The 22,079-nt window shown below is 45.4% G+C and overlaps 1 protein-coding gene across 1 annotated transcript in view; it reads right to left on the reverse strand.

The window, feature by feature from the left end:
* Nucleotides 1-22,079, reverse strand: part of astn1 (astrotactin 1) — a gene marked incomplete at its 3' end in the record, with an annotated part of 1,033,675 nt that overhangs the window by 851,129 nt on the left and 160,467 nt on the right. Inside the window, exons 3-6 of the mRNA XM_079507194.1 lie at nt 15,291-15,541; nt 9,539-9,681; nt 7,673-7,889; nt 4,787-4,982 (exon numbers count right to left, since the gene is read on the reverse strand). Of these exons, the coding sequence (XP_079363320.1) occupies nt 4,787-4,982; nt 7,673-7,889; nt 9,539-9,681; nt 15,291-15,541 (807 nt within the window). The remainder of the gene's footprint in view (nt 1-4,786; nt 4,983-7,672; nt 7,890-9,538; nt 9,682-15,290; nt 15,542-22,079) is intronic.

The raw sequence follows: 22,079 nt of genomic DNA on the forward strand, positions 1-22,079 counted from the left end.
TGTACTGGCCATTGAAAAACTACAACTCGCATTTAACTCATTACAAAGCTCTTTTAGCAACCTTAAACTAACACTTAATGACAATAAAACAAAATTCATGGTCTTCTCTAAATCAAAAAACATAGACTATTCTAATCTCCATATCACCACCACCAATGGATCAACAATAGAAAGAGTCTCGGAATATAAGTATCTTGGTATATGGCTGGACGACAAATGCAATTTCAAATACCACATAGATAATCTGGTTTAAAAACTACGTCAAAAAATTGGCTTCCTATACAGAAATAAAGCAAATTTTCCCAGGATCTGTAGAAAACGGATTATTGAAGCCACATTTCTATCCGTACTGGACTATGGAGACATAATCTATCGTCATGCAGCTGCCTCCACACTCAAGCCACTGGACTCAGTTTACCACTCGGCTCTGAGGTTTATTACTGGAGACAGCTATGATACTCATCACTGTACCCTATATGATAATGTAGGCTGGTCTTCTCTGACTGAAAGACGCAAAAATAACTGGTACCTCTTCATATATAAAGCCCTGGTCGGGAAATTACCATCATATATTTCTTCCATGTTACATCAGAAACCTAGTCGCATTGTAACTCGCTCCAGTGATTGGCTAGGCCTTCTGGTCCCTTTTGCCAACTCTGAACTTGGAAAGGCTGCTTTCAGCATCGGTGCACCTGAGTCTTGGAATGTCTTGCAACAAGAACTTAAACTTAATACCCTGGCATCAATTGGTCATTTTAGAAATGTACTCAATAACCGTCCATCACCTGTATGTTGCTGTTTTAACTGATTGCTGAATATATAATTGTATTAACGGTTTGTTGTAACTAATATTGTTGTATTACTGTTTTTTTTTCTGTATGTAATCTCGGCATCATTGTAAATGAGGGGTTCCCTCAATGGTCTCTCCGAGAATTTAAATAAAGGTTGAATGAATGAATGATGAAACAGCCTTGCTTGATGGCTCTGTTCTGCCGTCCTCCCACCCCCCCCCCCCCGCCCCCATCGAGCAGAGCTGTTCTGTCAAAACCACGTGACTCCCATTGAAAATGAATTGCAAGCTGCTCCCCCACCACCCCATCCCCTAGAACAGAGACAGAACACGCTTTCTGTCTCTGTTTAGAATGTGTGAGCGAGGCCTGGGCTCCATGCAGTGCCTTGGCTGCAAACATTGTTGTCCATGCCTCCACCGCAGCACATATGACAACAGTTATTTAATAATACAACACACCTGGTGGGCATATCCTGTACCTACTGTACCATAGAATTATAATATATTTTATAATTATTAATATATATCTAGAGAGCGGACACAATTACATTAGAGGTACAGTGACAAAATCTGGCAGAGAAATACTAAATGCATGACACCATTCTCAAGCAATAACAAGGTCTCAAAGGATGTCTGTACGAGAAATAAGAAATACGAACACGGAGAGAGAAAGAAACTATAAAACATGGACGAGAAGAAAAGCCTTGGGAATGAAACAGCCCCAAAGCACAGACTATAAAGCTAGGACTCCTGCCAAGCTAAAGCCGGGGCCTATATGCGAGTATACATTAAATAGTAATTAGCAGAATGATTAGAACAAGTGGATTCAGTGCTCGGTGGACTGGTGATGTGTCAATATGTGCTTGGTGCAGAGAGAGGCCCGAAGCCACAGTTGGTATGGAACTTCAACCCGTTCAAACTCGGGGAAAGCATCTATTTGAACCACTTTTAACCCATTTACCGCTAGCATTAATTAATCCCTCGATCGCGTACTGCCAGGGTTTTATCGCGCGTAACACCTACTTTGAAGAGCCAAATAAGTTTTGTGTCCCAGAGTATTGTTTGCGGTAGCAACATCAGCTAGCCATCGAAACCGATCAAAAAGCGATTAAACAATTCGAACACGAGAAATGTGCGTTTGGCGGAGCAGTTAGAAAGGGTAGGTTCTCGTTTTCCTCATGCCCGGCGGCAGGCCGGGATTCCTTCAAAATAGAAGCTCTGGGGTGCCGGAAAGACATGGCCGCTTTTACTCTGAAACTTACTATTTTCAGCATGCAACCAAGTGTAAAATGACTTATACTGGATCTCATTTTAGTCTAGTTTTTATTTGTTGATGAAATTGTTAATATATTTAGTTTCAGTTTTAGTCATCATAGCTTAGTTTTCATTTAGTCAGTCGTCAGTGAAAAAAGGTAGTCGACGAACATTTTTTGTCCTAGTTTTAGTCGACGAAATCAACACTGGCTCGCCACAGGCGTGCACGCTTGTAGTGTAATACAAATATATAGAGAACAGGAAAGGTACACTGTACTGTAGTAGTGGTAAATATATAGAGAACAGGAAAGGTACACTGTAGTAGTGGTAAATATATAGAGAACAGGAAAGGTACACTGTAGTAGTGTAGTGTAATACAAATATATAGAGAACAGGAAAGGTACACTGTAGTAGTGTAGTGTAATACAAATATATAGAGAACAGGAAAGGTACACTGTAGTAGTGTAGTGTAATACAAATATATAGAGAACAGGAAAGGTACACTGTAGTAGTGGTAAATATATAGAGAACAGGAAAGGTACACTGTAGTAGTGGTAAATATATAGAGAACAGGAAAGGTACACTGTAGTAGTGGTAAATATATAGAGAACAGGAAAGGTACACTGTAGTAGTGGTAAATATATAGAGAACAGGAAAGGTACACTGTAGTAGTGTAGTGTAATACAAATATATAGAGAACAGGAAAGGTACACTGTAGTAGTGGTAAATATATAGAGAACAGGAAAGGTACACTGTAGTAGTGGTAAATATATAGAGAACAGGAAAGGTACACTGTAGTAGTGTAGTGTAATACAAATATATAGAGAACAGGAAAGGTACACTGTAGTAGTGGTAAATATATAGAGAACAGGAAAGGTACACTGTAGTAGTGGTAACCACAAATATATAGAGAACAGGAAAGGTACACTGTAGTAGTGGTAACCACAAATATATAGAGAACAGGAAAGGTACACTGTAGTAGTGTAGTGTAATACAAATATATAGAGAACAGGAAAGGTACACTGTAGTAGTGGTAAATATATAGAGAACAGGAAAGGTACACTGTAGTAGTGGTAACCACAAATATATAGAGAACAGGAAAGGTACTGTAGTAGTGTAGTGTAATACAAATATATAGAGAACAGGAAAGGTACTGTAGTAGTGTAGTGTAATACAAATATATAGAGAACAGGAAAGGTACACTGTAGTAGTAGCCTGGAACACAAATATATAGAGAACAGGAAAGGTACACTGTAGTAGTAGCCTGGCACACAAATATATAGAGAACAGGAAAGGTACACTGTAGTAGTAGCCTGGAACTCACCTATGCTTTTTATGGCATAGGCAGCTCCCGGCAGGATCCGCCGGGAGAAACTATGCGCAGCTGCTAGACATGAGACTAATTACTTAGAGCGACAGAGAGGAGTGTGTGTGTGTACGGGTGTGTGTCAATTTAACAAAGGTGCAGACGATCAGAAATCAGCAGAGAGTGAGTGATGTTTGTGCTACTCTATGCCTAATTGAAGTGGACTCGGACCCAGACTTTTTTTTCCTCCCTGGAAATAAAAACGTCTGGGTTTCCGAGGCTACTGTAGTAGTGGTAACCACAAGGTTGCCAGTTCGAACCCGGTGCTCCCCCAGTAGTACAGAGTTAGTGTCGAAGTGTCCTTGAGCAAGACTCTGAACCCCTAATTGCTCCTGATGAGCAGGTTGGTGCCTTGCATGGTTTCCTCCACCATCGGTGTGTGAATGGGTGAATGTAATGCACAATCTATATGTAAATCGCCTTGGATAAAGGCGCTAAGTAATATATAATTGCACCATTTACCATTCATATTCTGTACCGTATACATCATAGGATGGCTGATAGTGAAGTAACAGTAGAGGGGAGTACAGTAAGTCATGTTATTATTATGAATGCATTCTTCAGCTGCAGAGGATTATCCTAATAGGAAGATTCCTCATGCAAAGGACATGCAGCGGGTAATGTTTAGCAAAACGTTTGTGGTTTTCCACCAAACTTCGGTGTAATTCACTGGCTAACCTCCCACATTATTATTATTATTTTGAAATAAAAGATGAATATTAATGTACATGTGTGTCTCTGGCGTTCCCTGTACTTAACCCATTTTGGGCGGGAACCCCTTTTGGTGTTTTAAAGCTTTATGTTATACTTTAGCTATTGAAAAATAGCAGATCTACAAGCTCATAGCGCGGCACCGAGTGCCGCGCTATGAACTTGTAGGTCTGCTATTTTTGAAAAATCATGAAAATGTGCCTCAAATCTTTGAATATATATTATTACAGAGTGAACATTTTTACTTAAATCTTTGCTTCTGGGGGGAGGGTCCCTGGAACAACATATTTTCAGATGGGGGTCGGCGGCATATTACATATCATTTTTGGGGTCCTTGACATGAAATATTGAGAACCACTGATATAGAAACGAGGTTTTTGAGAAATACATTTTTTTTTATTTCGATGTCAGGCCTAAATGGGTTAATTTCCCTCCTCTCTTGGGGGGGGGGGGGGGGGGGGGGTGCTGTTTGGATGGATCTGGTAAGAGCACTACAGCGTTAGAACCCGGGCCCGGCTCCATCTGGGGAGCGTGTGTCTCGATGCTAATTGTTATTCAGTGGGTGTTCCCGTATCAAAACTGTTCCACTCCATAACTCTCCCGGGGGTTGGACTCAATTCTAAGGTCCACCGATTATATGAAAACAGATGTTTCTTCCAAAGCACATGTTTGTTGGTGAAGAGCAGGTCCTCCCAGGACAGCCCTGCAGGTCCACCCAGGACAGGCCAGCAGGTCCACCCAGGACAGGTCCACCCAGGACAGCCCTGCAGGTCCACCCAGGACAGGCCAGCAGGTCCACCCAGGACAGGTCCACCCAGCAGGTCCACCCAGGACAGCCCAGCAGGTCCACCCAGGACAGCCCTGCAGGTCCACCCAGGACAGGTCCACCCAGGACAGCCATGCAGGTCCACCCAGGACAGGTCCACCGTCGCAGGTGTACATGCGTGTTGTGTGTACATGTGTGTACATGCATGTGTAAATGTGTTGTGTGTGCATGTGTGTACATGTGTTGTGTGTGCATGTGTGTACATGTGTTGTGTGTGCATGTGTGTACATGCGTGTGTACATGTGTGTTGTGTGTGTGCATGTGTACATAAATGGTAAATGGTGCATTTATATAGCGCCTTTATCCAAGGCGCTTTACATAGATTGTGCATTACATTCACCCATTCATAATCATACACACATTCATACACCGATTGCGGCAGAAGCCATGCAAGGTACCAACCAGCACATCGGGAGCAATTTGGGGTTCAGTGTCTTGCCCAAGGACACTTCGACATGTAGACAGGAGGAGCCGGGATTCGAACCGCCGACCCATGGATCATTGGACGACCTGCTCTACCTCCTGAGTCACAGTCGCAGTCGTACATGTGTGTTGTGTGTGCATGTGTACATGCCTGTGCAGTGTGTTTTGTGTGTACAGTATGTGTACATGTGTGTTATGTGTGTGCATGTGTACATGTGTGTTGTGTGTGCATGTGTACATGCATGTGTACATGTGTGCATGCTATGAACAGAGTGTTGTGTGTGTGTACATGTGTGCATGCTATGAACAGAGTGTTGTGTGTGTGTACATGTGTGCATGCTATGAACAGAGTGTTGTGTGTGTGTACATGTGTGCATGCTATGAACAGAGTGTTGTGTGTGTGTACATGTGTGCATGCTATGAACAGAGTGTTGTGTGTGTGTACATGTGTGCATGCTATGAACAGAGTGTTGTGTGTGTGTACATGTGTGCATGCTATGAACAATTGAGTGTTGTGTGCCAATATTGTTGTGATAAAGGGAATACAGAGCATCCGAGGACAGCAGACCCAGAGGTTTGGGAACATAATGTATGCCTTCTCTAACTCATATTAAAAATAAGGATTTTTGTATGTTTATATTAAATTGTATTATACGTTTATATGGTTGTTATTATATTAAGATGATTGCCCTACCAGCAGTTAAAAAACATGTTGTTGTAAAACACACTTTCAATTATAAATACAAATTAGCACAATTACTCAAGACGAGAGTAATTATTGTGTAAAGATTGCTTATTCTCATGCAATGCTTGAAGGACAACGAGACCAAGGAGTCTAGCCGTTGCTGATCAGTGTTAATTAAAGATAAGTGTCAAGGAGGAAAATAACCCAAACTAGAAAAGTGTGGTTGCCGCAATCGCTTACATAGGCCCCTCCCACTAATGGTGCTAGCCAATTACAATGTCACATCACCCCTGTGATCATGTGTTAAGTAATTCGGAGGGGATTTATCCCCCCAACAAACGGTTGCATTGTTTGCATTTGCGGAGCCCCCTATGGATGAAAATGGAATTGTTTTTGGCTTTTGGTTGATTAAACCACAAGGGGCACTGGTTCAAATGTGGGGTGGATTGGACGTTTTTTCCGTGATTTGTGGCATTTTTTTGTAAAATAGGCCCCTCCCACTAACTTCGGACGAGGATTACGGCCGAACAATAGGGACTACCAACATTCTGCCATTGGTGTTTTAATCGGATATGTCCAGAGATCATGTGTGCGATTTTTGTGAGATTTGGACAAAATCTGTAGGGGGAGGAGCAAAAAGTGTGTTTTGGAGAAAATTCTAAATGGCAGAAAATCTATCCTGACGGAAATGGGCGTGGCTTATATGGGGAGATGCGTCATGACCCAAGGAATCCAGCGAAAAGGGAATTCAGATTTTACACCCTATGGTAGAAGAGTTATAAGCCGAAATGTAAAGTGGGCTGTTATAGCGCCACCATGAGGCCGACCGATAACAATAAGTTAATTAATTTTGGTAATTATTATGAACCTACCCTCCAAGTTTTGTAATTATAGTGCTTACAGTCTCCGAGGAGAAAATACTTGAATGTGATTTTTCTCATTTTCCCATTCATGTCAATGGGGAAATGTAATTCACAAATACATTAATATCAATTAAACTAAACAACATAGCAAAATACAAGCACACCATTCCCGATGAAGCCGGTCAATTTGAGATATGGCTCAAGTGTGTACCGTCAAAACTGTGGGAGGAGTAGTGAATGAAAAAAAAGGTTATGGCCCGGAAAGAATAATAAAGAAAGTGTGATAATTACTATCGTCTGGTTGCCACAGTAATAAGACGATGCTCTTGAAGGTTCCCCACGCCATTATAACACCACTACAAAGTACAAATACCAACTAAAATGGAACAATTATGCATAATGTAAAACTCATTAAGATTTATAAATATTGTGTCAGTTTGTAGCCTAAGTGCACCATACAGGTTTTAGTGTGTTATGGTACCACGGCTATTCTCTTTACTTATTATAAAAGGTGCATGCAGTTGATTTGTAAGAATACTCATAGCTCACGTCCAGCGCGCGCCGCGCAGTGATCTTGGTAGATGTGCCATCTTCAGTCGTCACAACGCTGTCCCACAGCCAGTGTACATCAGGGCATTGGAGGGGCAAGGGCTAAGTTCAACATATGTATTCATGCACACGCATCTATCTTAGGTCTATAAATGCACCATGTCTCCGTACGTCTGTCTGTAGGCCCTGCCCGCCCACGGTGCACCTTTCTGGGGCAGGGGAAGCCGTTGCCGTTGCCCCCTTGTTAATCTCGTTCGCTGGAGCTCCAGCCTCCTTAAGGCTGGAGCGGGGCTTGACGAGCTCCCCTGCCCGCCCACGGTGCACCTTTCTGGGGCAGGGGAAGCCGGCCGAGGCCCCCTTGTTAATCTCGTTTGCTGGAGCTCCAGCCTCCTTAAGGCTGGAGCGGGGCTTGACGAGCTCCCCTGCCCGCCCACGGTGCACCTTTCTGGGGCAGGGGAAGCCGGTCGAGGGCCCCGAAATCACCTACTGTACGTACGTCTGTATACGTACGTGTGTACGGTACGGCTGTAATCCACGTAACTCGAGAACCGTTCGCCCCACCGACCTCAAATTCGACACACGCGTTCCACCCCACCACAGGGAGTGCAGTGTCTGGTGTCGAGTCCGTCGGACCCACGGTTGTCCAGAAACGCCACAAAAGGCCTCTGCCCGGGCTCTGGACAGGGCCCCTGCCCACCAGGGTCCATATATGGAGCTGGCCTGTTCTGACATCACAACACTCCATATTTGGGCATGCCTGACACAGAACTCCAAATATAGCATAAATGGGACACAGACAGATGGGTAAAACGGGTACTCTGACACGGGTGGCCGGGTGGGTCATGGATCTCCAACTTCCATCGATACCAACTCGGTGATCTCCAACCGGGCACCGGTCTAGTGCTCATGATTACACACAGATACACAAATCCTTTAAATTGGTGCTTCTCAAAGTGGTGTCCGTTCATGGGGTCAAGGGACCGTTCATGGTTCCTCGAGGGGGTTCCAAATGTACCCTTAACAGGTACAGTATGTAACCCTGAGAGTGTATAAATGGAACCAAATTATGGTTATATGTATGCACTCAATTTATAGGGGTCCTTTTTGAGAACCACTGCTCTTCATGCATGCTTAATGACCAGGTGTGAGGTCCATGTTAATTGGTCTTAATGAATGTTCAACTCACCAGGTGTGAGGTCCATGTTAATTGGTCTTAATGAATGCTCAACTCACCAGGTGTGAGGTCCATGTTAATTGGTCTTAATGAATGTTCAACTCACCAGGTGTGAGGTCCATGTTAATTGGTCTTAATTAATGCACAACTCACCAGGTGTGAGGTCCATGTTAATTGGTCTTAATTAATGCACAACTCACCAGGTGTGAGGTCCATGCTAATTGGTCTTAACCCATTTAGGCCTGACGTCGAAATTAAAAAAACGTTTGCTCTGAAAGAATATATATATTCAAAGATTTGTGCCGCATTTTTACGATTTTTCAAAAATGAGCTTGTAGATCTGTTATTTTTCAATAGCTAAAGTATAACACAATGCTTAGTTAAAACACCAAAAGGGGTTCCCGCCCAGAATGGGTGAATGCACAACTCACCAGGTGTGAGGTCCATGTTAATTGGTCTTAATGAATGTTCAACTCACCAGGTGTGAGGTCCATGTTAATTGGTCTTAATGAATGCTCAACTCACCAGGTGTGAGGTCCATGTTAATTGGTCTTAATGAATGCTCAACTCACCAGGTGTGAGGTCCATGTTAATTGGTCTTAATGAATGCTCAACTCACCAGGTGTGAGGTCCATGTTGGTCTTAATGAATGCTCAACTCACCAGGTGTGAGGTCCATGTTAATTGGTCTTAATGAACGCTCAACTCACCAGGTGTGAGGTCCATGTTAATTGGTCTTAATGAATGCACAACTCACCAGGTGTGAGGTCCATGTTAATTGGTCTTAATGAATGCACAACTCACCAGGTGTGAGGTCCATGTTAATTGGTCTTAATGAATGCACAACTCACCAGGTGTGAGGTCCATGTTAATTGGTCTTAATGAATGCTCAACTCACCAGGTGTGAGGTCCATGTTGGTCTTGTCGTTACATCCCTGCAGTGAGTCCAGGGTTCGGGTCATCTGGCTGGTGAAGTCCTCTCCTCCGTTCATGCACTCCCTCTGCAGGTGATGGCGCAGGTCTGTGATGTCATACTCGTACCTGTACAGTAGGAGGAGGAGTTAAAAAGGGAAAGGTCTGTGATGTCAGAATCGTACCTGTACAGTAGGAGGAGGAGTTAAAAGGGAAAGGTCTGTGATGTCACTGTCTTCAGCCCATTTGAAATCAACTTAACTGTGTGTGTGTGTGTGTGTGTGTGTGTGTGTGTGTGTGTGTGTGTGTGTGTGTGTGTGTGTGTGTGTGTGTGTGTCCTCCCATGGATCCACATTGTGTCCAGGGAACAATATTTGTATTTATGCCGTTCACATAATTTAGGAATGGCTTGAAGGTCATTCTGGAAAGATGCACGTTAACGAGGAGAGTTATGGTCCCAGAGAAGGTGATCGTAAATTCCACCCATCATGGTTTTACTCTACAGAGGGGGAGGTTGTGCAGAAAAGCAGGCGGACTCAAATAGCGTGTAGGACAGTCAACTTAATGTGTTTACACTACAGTACATTTTTGCGAGGGCAGGGTGAAGGGGCCGATTAAACAACTGATCTGTGCGGCCGGAGGTGCTGGATATTACCAGAAGATTCAAGGCAGCGCTTCACCGCACATAGACTGTGGGAATGATCGACTGGTCGCACATTCCCATTCGTCCACTTTGTGAACCGTAAAGCATGTCTTTCTTACGTGCTGCAGACTGAACTGCACCACATAATGCTGGTAAAACATCCGTTCTCTTGTTCAGATCACAAACCTAGAGGCTGAGATTTGAAGGTTTGTAGCGGTCTACAGTACTTGCACGCTCTGCTTGCGCACTAGTAGGCCATTTATGGCCTACTAGTGAGCAACAAGCAAGTAGGCACTCGACAGAGTGCAGTTCTAGTTTACATTAGGATCATATGTAGTCGGGCGACTGTAAAGACGAAACGGAAGTGCATGGGGAGGAGGCTTCACATCCGCTTTGCCCCTAATTCATAAAAAAGGGCTTCCGTTGCTCCAGACTGTATGACCTGACGCATTTGACAATACATTGTGGGAGGCAACAGTCTGGCCACACGAGAGACGAGACCACCCTATTGGCAGACATGCACAGAAAGAATACATCTATTCTAAAATATATAAAATAGAGAGAGAGAGAGAGAGAGAGAGAGAGAGAGAGAGAGAGAGAGAGAGAGAGAGAGAGAGAGAGAGAGAGAGAGAGATTCAGAATAAGTTATGTTATGGTTATCAGGCGCTAAATGTCTTCCTGTTGAAGAGATTATCAAAGACTTCCCCCGGCCATCTCAACGAGAAAATTACTTCCGATTGAACCGGTGGTGCATGGTGACGTGACACATTTGCATTCTAATTATTGGGCTATTATTCGAATGAATTAATATTCAACGATTATAGACCCATGTAAACACAGCTAGTGCTACAGACGCACTTTCTCAGCCTGCATGGCAGCGTAACTGCTTGTGAAAAATGAAATGTGCAAAAAGAGCAAATCAGCAATAAAACGATGCCCGGCGTGCTTTCTACTCTACTCTCTACATCCTGCAATGCAGGAATGGGTATGTTTGAGCATTGAATCCATTGCTGCAGGTCGCTAATAACCTGATTAGGATGAGTAATTAGTAACACAATCCACTGATTACTAATCTCACACTAATACAATCTGATTACATTCAATTACATCCTTCATCCCCTTTGCATATTGTTACCATCTTTCATAATCCCATTAGCTCATTTTGGGCGGGAACCCCTTTTGGTGTTAGCATTATGTTATGCTTTAGCTATTGAAAAATAACAGATCTACAAGCTCGTAGCGCGCCACTCGTAAGTCTGCTATTTTTGAAAAATCAAAGAACGACTGACATAGAAACATAGCTTTTTCAGAAAACTGTCAGGATGTAGAAGACATTTTTAGAATCTGATCTCAGGTCAAAATGGGTTAGTTATCATGTGCGGCGACGTCAGCGAGGGTATAACACCATGACGTATAACACCACGCGGTCACAACCGGTTCCTATAACACCATGCGGTCGCAACGGGTTCCTATAACACCATGCAGTCGCAACGGGTTCCTATAACACCATGCAGTCGCAACGGGTTCCTATAACACCATGCAGTCGCAACGGGTTCCTATAACACCATGCGGTCGCAACGGGTTCCTATAACACCATGCGGTCGCAACGGGTTCCTATAACACCATGCGGTCCCAACGGGTTCCTATAACACCATGCGGTCACAACGGGTTCCTATAACACCATGCGGTCGCAACGGGTTCCTATAACACCATGCGGTCGCAACGGGTTCCTATAACACCGGTTCCTATAACACCATGCGGTCGCAACGGGTTCCTATAACACCGGTTCCTATAACACCATGCGGTCGCAACGGGTTCCTATAACACCGGTTCCTATAACACCATGCGGTCGCAACGGGTTCCTATAACACCGGTTCCTATAACACCATGCGGTCACAACGGGTTCCTATAACACCATGCGGTCACAACGGGTTCCTATAACACCATGCGGTCACAACGGGTTCCTATAACACCATGCGGTCGCAACGGGTTCCTATAACACGGGTTCCTATAACACCATGCGGTCGCAACGGGTTCCTATAACACCGGTTCCTATAACACCATGTGGTCGCAACGGGTTCCTATAACACCATGCGGTCGCAACGGGTTCCTATAACACCGGTTCCTATAACACCATGCGGTCGCAACGGGTTCCTATAACACCGGTTCCTATAACACCATGCGGTCACAACGGGTTCCTATAACACCATGCGGTCGCAACGGGTTCCTATAACACCGGTTCCTATAACACCATGCAGTCACAACGGGTTCCTATAACACCATGCGGTCGCAACGGGTTCCTATAACACCATGCGGTCACAACGGGTTCCTATAACACCATGCGGTCACAACGGGTTCCTATAACACCATGCGGTCGCAACGGGTTCCTATAACACCATGCGGTCACAACGGGTTCCTATAACACCATGCGGTCACAACGGGTTCCTATAACACCATGCGGTCGCAACGGGTTCCTATAACACCATGCGGTCCCAACGGGTTCCTATAACACCATGCGGTCACAAGAGGTTCCTATAACACCATGGGGTCACAACGGGTTCCTATAACACCATGCGGTCACAAGAGGTTCCTATAACACCATGGGGTCACAACGGGTTCCTATAACACCATGCGGTCACAAGAGGTTCCTATAACACCATGGGGTCACAACGGGTTCCTATAACACCATGCGGTCACAACGGGTTCCTATAACACCATGCGGTCACAACGGGTTCCTATAACACCATGGGGTCACAACGGGTTCCTATAACACCATGCGGTCACAACGGGTTCCTATAACACCATGCGGTCACAACGGGTTCCTATAACACCATGCTGTCACAACGGGTTCCTATAACACCATGGGGTCGCAACGGGTTCCTATAACACCATGCGGTCGTAACGGGTTCCTATAACACCGGTTCCTATAACACCATGCGGTCGCAACGGGTTCCTATAACACCGGTTCCTATAACACCATGCGGTCGTAACGGGTTCCTATAACACCGGTTCCTATAACACCATGCGGTCGCAACGGGTTCCTATAACACCATGCGGTCGCAACGGGTTCCTATAACACCATGCGGTCGCAACGGGTTCCTATAACACCATGCGGTCGCAACCGGTTCCTATAACACCATGGGGTCGCAACGGGTTCCTATAACACCATGCGGTCGTAACGGGTTCCTATAACACCGGTTCCTATAACACCATGCGGTCGCAACGGGTTCCTATAACACCATGCGGTCGCAACGGGTTCCTATAACACCATGCGGTCGCAACGGGTTCCTATAACACCATGTGGTCGCAACGGGTTCCTATAACACCATGCGGTCCCAACGGGTTCCTATAACACCACGCGGTCCCAACGGGTTCCTATAACACCATGCGGTCCCAACGGGTTCCTATAACACCGGTTCCTATAACACCACGCGGTCGCAACGGGTTCCTATAACACCGGTTCCTATAACACCATGCGGTCGCAACGGGTTCCTATAACACCACACGGTCGCAACGGGTTCCTATAACACCGGTTCCTATAACACCACGCGGTCGCAACGGGTTCCTATAACACCGGTTCCTATAACACCATGCGGTCGCAACGGGTTCCTATAACACCGGTTCATATAACACCATGCGGTCGCAACGGGTTCCTATAACACCGGTTCCTATAACACCATGCGGTCGCAACGGGTTCCTATAACACGGGTTCCTATAACACCATGCGGTCGCAACGGGTTCCTATAACACCATGCGGTCGCAACGGGTTCCTATAACACCGGTTCCTATAACACCATGCGGTCGCAACGGGTTCCTATAACACGGGTTCCTATAACACCATGCGGTCGCAACGGGTTCCTATAACACCATGCGGTCGCAACGGGTTCCTATAACACCGGTTCATATAACACCATGCGGTCGCAACGGGTTCCTATAACACCGGTTCCTATAACACCATGCAGTCGCAACGGGTTCCTATAACACGGGTTCCTATAACACCATGCGGTCGCAACGGGTTCCTATAACACGGGTTCCTATAACACCATGCGGTCGCAACGGGTTCCTATTTTTAAATATCGACGTCATGCCTAAATGGGTTAAGTCTGCTGAGGAGGCACGTCTGAAGCCTGTCCTGGACGGCGGGGGGTGTCCTGGACGGCGGGGGGTGTCCTGGACGGCGGGGGGATGTCCTGGACGGCGGGGGGTATCCGGACGTAAAAACTAAATCCATAGTGGGTAATGTAAGTTTTCAAATGAATTTAGCGTAGAGTAAAAGTATGATATTTGCCTCTGAGATGTAGTGGGAGTAGAAGTAAAAGTACCGGAAATTGGAAATACTCCAGTCAAGTAAAAATACCGAAGAATCACACTGGGAATTTAATTTAATTTATTCACTTTGTGTAGGACAAAAATAGCCGATTTGCTCGTCCACATGATGTAAATTCTCCATTCATTGTCAATGGGAATTTAATGTCTGTGTAAGACGATAATTTACTCTACACTATAGCTGAATATAGGAGGGGCTAGTAGCGCCTCCTATAGCTGAATATAGGAGGGGCTAGCAGCGCCTCCTATAGCTGAATATAGGAGGGGCTAGCAGCGCCTCCTATAGCTGAATATAGGAGGGGCTAGTAGCGCCCCCTATAGCTGAATATAGGATGGGGCTAGTAGCGCCCACTATAGCTGAATATAGGAGGGGCTAGCAGCGCCCACTATAGCTGAATATAGGATGGGGCTAGTAGCGCCCACTATAGCTGAATATAGGAGGGGCTAGCAGCGCCTCCTATAGCTGAATATAGGAGGGGCTAGTAGCGCCCCCTATAGCTGAATATAGGATGGGGCTAGTAGCGCCCACTATAGCTGAATATAGGAGGGGCTAGCAGCGCCCACTATAGCTGAATATAGGAGGGGCTAGTAGCGCCCCCTTTAGCTGAATATAGGAGGGGCTAGTAGCGCCTCCTATAGCTGAATATAGGAGGGGCTAGCAGCGCCCCCTTTAGCTGAATATAGGAGGGGCTAGTAGCGCCTCCTATAGCTGAATATAGGAGGGGCTAGTAGCGCCTCCTCGAAAAGTAAACCCCCACCACCTGCCTACCCGTCCAAGATGGGCGTCTCGCGGATGCTGAGCGTGCCGCTGGAGTTGTGTCCCTGTCCGCGGGAGTTCCTCAGGCTCTCGCGGGCCTGGCCGCCCATCAGCACCGACGGGATGTAGTGGATCTCGTTGGCCGCCTCGGCGCTGGCGCTCTTCTGGGGCTGGGGGACGCGGCGCCGCTTGCACCAGCGCCTCCTAGTGTAGAGGATGAGCACCAGGCACAGGATGGAGAGCAGCAGGGCTATCATCCCTCCCTGCACGGAGGACAGAAAGACCAGCGGTTAGTATTATCCTCATCATCATACCATAATACTATAATTAAGCCAATGTCTGTCTGAATGAATGTCACTGTAACTGCTGTATCTCCTCACCGCCTGCACCAATCGCTCCCACTTTTCACACAGGCATTGACCATAATAATATGGAGGTCTTAACGAAGCCCTTTTTCCAATTTAACAACTTATAAATTAATAATGAATTTATTAGTGAATTCAAAATGCGAGTATTTCACAACGGGTAAGAGCTAGTTATAACTAAACATAACTAAACTAAACGTGTAGAGGATGAGCACCGGTCAAAACAGGCCGTGAGGAGAATATCCGGCTGGCCGTTTGTGTGTGTGCGTGTGTGTGTGTGTGTGTGTGTGTGTGTGTGTGTGTGTGTGTGTAGAGCGGACGTAGAATACGCATATCGACAGGCTGGGTGCTGGGCTAAAGAAACTTCAGTAGATATTGGATGGAGCCCACACACCACAGGTACAAGAAAGACGTTCTTTATTGAGAATTCTGACAACGTTTCGATCTATTTGATCTTCATCAGGTCATGTGCGTGCGTGCGTGCGTGCGTGCGTGCGTGCGTGCGTGCGTGCGTGCGTGCGTGCGTGCGTGCGTGCAAACATCTGAGATGGATTAGAGAGGTGACCGTGACACCTGACATGAATGAGGGTAGCGATATTACGTAGATGACACAACCAGGTCATGTGACACCAGCGGCCAGGCCTCGTTTTCGTTCTGATAACATGATGTCCTTAATAGATTCCATACAGGGAAGAAAGTTAGCCAAATGTAGGAAAGAGGGTGAGTGTGTGTGTCAGTGTCGTGCATGTAGCCATGGTTTTATGCTGTGTACTGTTTTAACAGACTTATCCTATACGTCAAAGGTGCCCAAAAGGTAGATCGCAATCTACCAGTAGATCACAAAGGATGTGCAGGTAGATCACATGACAAGAATATTTAATTTAAATATAAAAACATTTTTTGGCATCTGCCACTTCAATTAAGTTGACTTGATTGATTGACTGACATAAAAAAGTGCCTGTCAGCTCAAACCCACAATGCAATACTTTGTTTTCAAGAGTGTTGCTGCGCACAAATGTCGGTAGATTACAAATGAAATACAAAAAAAAATACCTATTCCATTTCTCCCCTTTCCCATTCCAAGTGCATTTGTCTTAAATGTAATGCCAGCGCTGCGCTATTCAAAAGCCATTTTCAGCAATGGTATTATAATGTTTTCAGTGAGTAGATCTTGTTGAGCTGGTCATTTTGAAAGTAGCTATCATGTCAAAAAATCACACCCGTGTGAACTGAGTGTGTAAGGTATTATATAGCCTGATCAGCTGTGGTCTGACGTAATGGCTGACGTAATGAAATCACACCCGTGTGAACTGAGTGACCATAGCAACCATGCTAATTGTTTTGGTACGAACAAACACGTGGACACGTGGACACGTAAACTAACAAAGCCAGTTGTTGGAGTGGTTTACACCACTCCAACAGAGTGGGCACCCCTGTATACGTCATCGTAAAGAGTGGGCACCCCTGTATACGTCATCATAAAGAGTGGGCACCCCTGTATACGTCATCATAAAGAGTGGGCACCTCTGTATACGTCATCGTAAAGAGTGGGCACCCCTGTATACGTCATCGTAAAGAGTGGGCACCCCTGTATACGTCATCGTAAAGAGTGGGCACCTCTGTATACGTCATCATAAAGAGTGGGCACCCCTGTATACGTCATCGTAAAGAGTGGGCACCCCTGTATACGTCATCGCAAAGAGTGGGCACCCCTGTATACGTCATCGTAAAGAGTGGGCACCTCTGTATACGTCATCATAAAGAGTGGGCACCCCTGTATACGTCATCATAAAGAGTGGGCACCCCTGTATACGTCATCGTAAAGAGTGGGCACCTCTGTATACGTCATCATAAAGAGTGGGCACCCCTGTATACGTCATCGTAAAGAGTGGGCACCCCTGTATACGTCATCATAAAGAGTGGGCACCCCTGTATACGTCATCATAAAGAGTGGGCACCCCTGTATACGTCATCATAAAGAGTGGGCACCCCTGTATACGTCATCATAAAGAGTGGGCACCCCTGTATACGTCATCATAAAGAGTGGGCACCTCTGTATACGTCATCATAAAGAGTGGGCACCCCTGTATACGTCATCGTAAAGAGTGGGCACCCCTGTATACGTCATCATAAAGAGTGGGCACCTCTGTATACGTCATCGTAAAGAGTGGGCACCCCTGTATACGTCATCATAAAGAGTGGGCACCCCTGTATACGTCATCATAAAGAGTGGGCACCCCTGTATACGTCATCATAAAGAGTGGGCACCCCTGTATACGTCATCATAAAGAGTGGGCACCCCTGTATACGTCATCATAAAGAGTGGGCACCTCTGTATACGTCATCATAAAGAGTGGGCACCCCTGTATACGTCATCATAAAGAGTGGGCACCTCTGTATACGTCATCGTAAAGAGTGGGCACCCCTGTATACGTCATCATAAAGAGTGGGCACCCCTGTATACGTCATCATAAAGAGTGGGCACCCCTGTATACGTCATCATAAAGAGTGGGCACCTCTGTATACGTCATCATAAAGAGTGGGCACCTCTGTATACGTCATCGTAAAGAGTGGGCACCCCTGTATACGTCATCATAAAGAGTGGGCACCCCTGTATACGTCATCATAAAGAGTGGGCACCCCTGTATACGTCATCATAAAGAGTGGGCACCTCTGTATACGTCATCATAAAGAGTGGGCACCCCTGTATACGTCATCATAAAGAGTGGGCACCTCTGTATACGTCATCATAAAGAGTGGGCACCTCTGTATACGTCATCATAAAGAGTGGGCACCCCTGTATACGTCATCGTAAAGAGTGGGCACCTCTGTATACGTCATCATAAAGAGTGGGCACCCCTGTATACGTCATCGTAAAGAGTGGGCACCTCTGTATACGTCATCATAAAGAGTGGGCACCCCTGTATACGTCATCATAAAGAGTGGGCACCCCTGTATACGTCATCATAAAGAGTGGGCACCCCTGTATACGTCATCATAAAGAGTGGGCACCCCTGTATACGTCATCATAAAGAGTGGGCACCCCTGTATACGTCATCATAAAGAGTGGGCACCCCTGTATACGTCATCATAAAGAGTGGGCACCCCTGTATACGTCATCATAAAGAGTGGGCACCCCTGTATACGTCATCGTAAAGAGTGGGCACCCCTGTATACGTCATCATAAAGAGTGGGCACCTCTGTATACGTCATCATAAAGAGTGGGCACCCCTGTATACGTCATCATAAAGAGTGGGCACCCCTGTATACGTCATCATAAAGAGTGGGCACCTCTGTATACGTCATCGTAAAGAGTGGGCACCCCTGTATACGTCATCGTGAAGAGTGGGCACCCCTGTATACGTCATCGTGAAGAGTGGGCACCCCTGTATACGTCATCGTGAAGAGTGGGCACCCCTGTATACGTCATCGTGAAGAGTGGGCACCCCTGTATACGTCATCGTGAAGAGTGGGCACCCCTGTATACGTCATCATAAAGAGTGGGCACCCCTGTATACGTCATCATAAAGAGTGGGCACCCCTGTATACGTCATCATAAAGAGTGGGCACCTCTGTATACGTCATCATAAAGAGTGGGCACCCCTGTATACGTCATCATAAAGAGTGGGCACCTCTGTATACGTCATCATAAAGAGTGGGCACCCCTGTATACGTCATCATAAAGAGTGGGCACCCCTGTATACGTCATCGTAAAGAGTGGGCACCCCTGTATACGTCATCGTAAAGAGTGGGCACCTCTGTATACGTCATCGTAAATAGTGGGCACCCCTGTATACGTCATCATAAAGAGTGGGCACCCCTGTATACGTCATCATAAAGAGTGGGCACCCCTGTATACGTCATCGTAAAGAGTGGGCACCCCTGTATACGTCATCGTAAAGAGTGGGCACCCCTGTATACGTCATCGTGAAGAGTGGGCACCCCTGTATACGTCATCATAAAGAGTGGGCACCTCTGTATACGTCATCGTAAATAGTGGGCACCCCTGTATACGTCATCGTAAAGAGTGGGCACCCCTGTATACGTCATCGTGAAGAGTGGGCACCCCTGTATACGTCATCATAAAGAGTGGGCACACCTGTATACGTCATCGTATGACGGCACTAGCTTTGTTTGTTTAACATGTTGGAGCACGTTAGGTTAAAGGTCAACTCCATGTGTTTGGTTATTTATGGGTGTGCGAGATTTGTACTCATAATGAGAAATTATATATTGGGTCAGATTGATTGGAGATTAAGCAGCTCCTCTAGAGTGGGAGAGCTCAGGTCCCCACATTCCATTCTACAAACAGACCGGTGGTTTTCGGGGGTTTTACGGCCTTCTCCTGTTGTAAGACAGGCCATTATTGACTCCTTTTACAGGGGAAGTCAACTCAGCTAGAACATACAATATTGAAGTAACCAATCTTTAATTCCTCTTCAATTGTTTAAATGTGTTCTAATAACCTATTATATATTGGGTTGGTAAAAAGCCTAAATAATAAATATGTGATAGTCTAACAGCTAAGGTCAGCGGTGCAGGCAGGGAGCTGGCTGCTGTGGCTCAGAGGTGCAGGCAGGATGGTCAGTGGCATCTGATTGGCTGAAAGTGTTAGTATGGAGGTGGGATCAGTCAGAAGGCTGCATTGACTATTCTGTATGGCACAAAGTGTAATCAGATTCACCAATACCATCGAACGTGATACATGTCTGTCTAGGCAGAGACCAGCGGTATGTATTTGCTATATACTATATGCTATAAATATGTGATAGTACAGTATTCATAATTGAAGTAATATGATGTTTAGATTGTAACCAAATGTCATTTATGTTTCTTTTCTCCATTGACTGAATGCTAAGGTAGATTTAAAACCACTTAATGTACCATTAATGTACCACTTAATGTACCATTAATGTGTCACTGAACTAAGTCTGAGAGTCAACAATGACAAGCTAAGCTGTACCATGATCTGGGAGTCTTAGAGTGTTCAAATGATAGCTAGAATTCCTACCGACAGAGTTAGGATAGAACCACAGACCAATAGGACCTGTAATCCAGGCCGGGATACTGTATTCATCTTGTGTTGTGGAAATGTGAAGAGAACGTGTGAATGTATGATTGTAAGTGTTTATAATTAATATGAATTAATAAAAACCCTATAAAATGCACGTTTGAGTTCATCAAATATAAGCTATCATTGGAGCATTTAGTTCACTGTGCGTGTTAGTCACTTTAACTCTGCCTACTGCATGGGCTGGTCGGAGCCCGGGCACAACATCGCCAAATAACCGAACAGTTTTAAATCGTAGTGCGTCACTGACGTGACTTGTCTTAAAACAAGATTTGTACCGTGCGCATCAGCGCACAGTTTTAAATCGTTGCTGGGGGTTTGAAGCGTAATATAGCCTAAAATCTAGACATATTACTAGTTTCAAATCGCTGCGTGCAGCGACTAGCTTTAAACAGTTCACCATATGTGACCAGATTTGACTGAGAGCCTGCCATCGCGCACATTCCAGCTTTTCACCAGAGGAGAAAAACTTTTTTTTCAAAATGAGTTAATAGCACAGGCAGACTCTTCACATACTAGAGCATGTCTGAAATAAGTGTCAGAGCTGAAATCGACATGTAAATATGAAATAAATGCTTAAACATGTAGCTAGGTGTAATGTTAGAGACCACAGAAGTGAACCTTTCAAGCCTGTTTTCTCAACTCGCTGTTTTCTGCAAGACATTACTCTATAAGCCATATCTCCAAAACTGGTGGGCCAAACTGAACAACCAATATGTAAATTTGAAGCTGATTCCCTGCTTTCATATGACATAAAAAAACGAAAATTCAAAAAAATCCAATGGCAGTCCCTCAGTCAAATTTAGTCACATATACCAGTTTAAAGCGCTGTGCTACTAGAGTGCACAGTTTTAAATCGTACGGCCACTAAAGGGCCTAATGTACGGAGTTTAAATCGCGGAGCGAATAGTTTGATTCGTTGCGTGGCCGTGCGCACAGTTTAATTCATAGCGTGTCACTGACGTGACTTGACTTGAAACAAGATCTGTACCGTGCGCTCAGCGCACAGCTTAGATCACGGCCGGGCGGTTTGGAAGCATAATATAGCCTAAACTGAGACCGTTTGGACATATTATGGTTTCAATCGCTACCGCGTTTAAAGAACTTTAAATTAGTGGTCACTAAAGTGGCCACAATTTAAAGGCAGTTGTACTGTGCATTGGGATCAGTGCACAGTAATTCGCCGCCGAGCGAAAGTTAATTCGCCGCCGTGCGAACTGTTTAAACCATAGAGCCACTAAAGTGCCTAGTTTGAACAGAAAGAAAGTCCCGTACGCTGGGATCAGCGTGCAGCAGCAACACGCGCCCGGGCATATTTAAGATATAATATAGTCTGAACCGAAACCGTTTGACATATTACAGTTT

This window comes from Electrona antarctica, assembly GCF_951216825.1.
Source record: "Electrona antarctica genome assembly, chromosome: 1".
Classification (NCBI taxonomy): domain Eukaryota; kingdom Metazoa; phylum Chordata; class Actinopteri; order Myctophiformes; family Myctophidae; genus Electrona; species Electrona antarctica.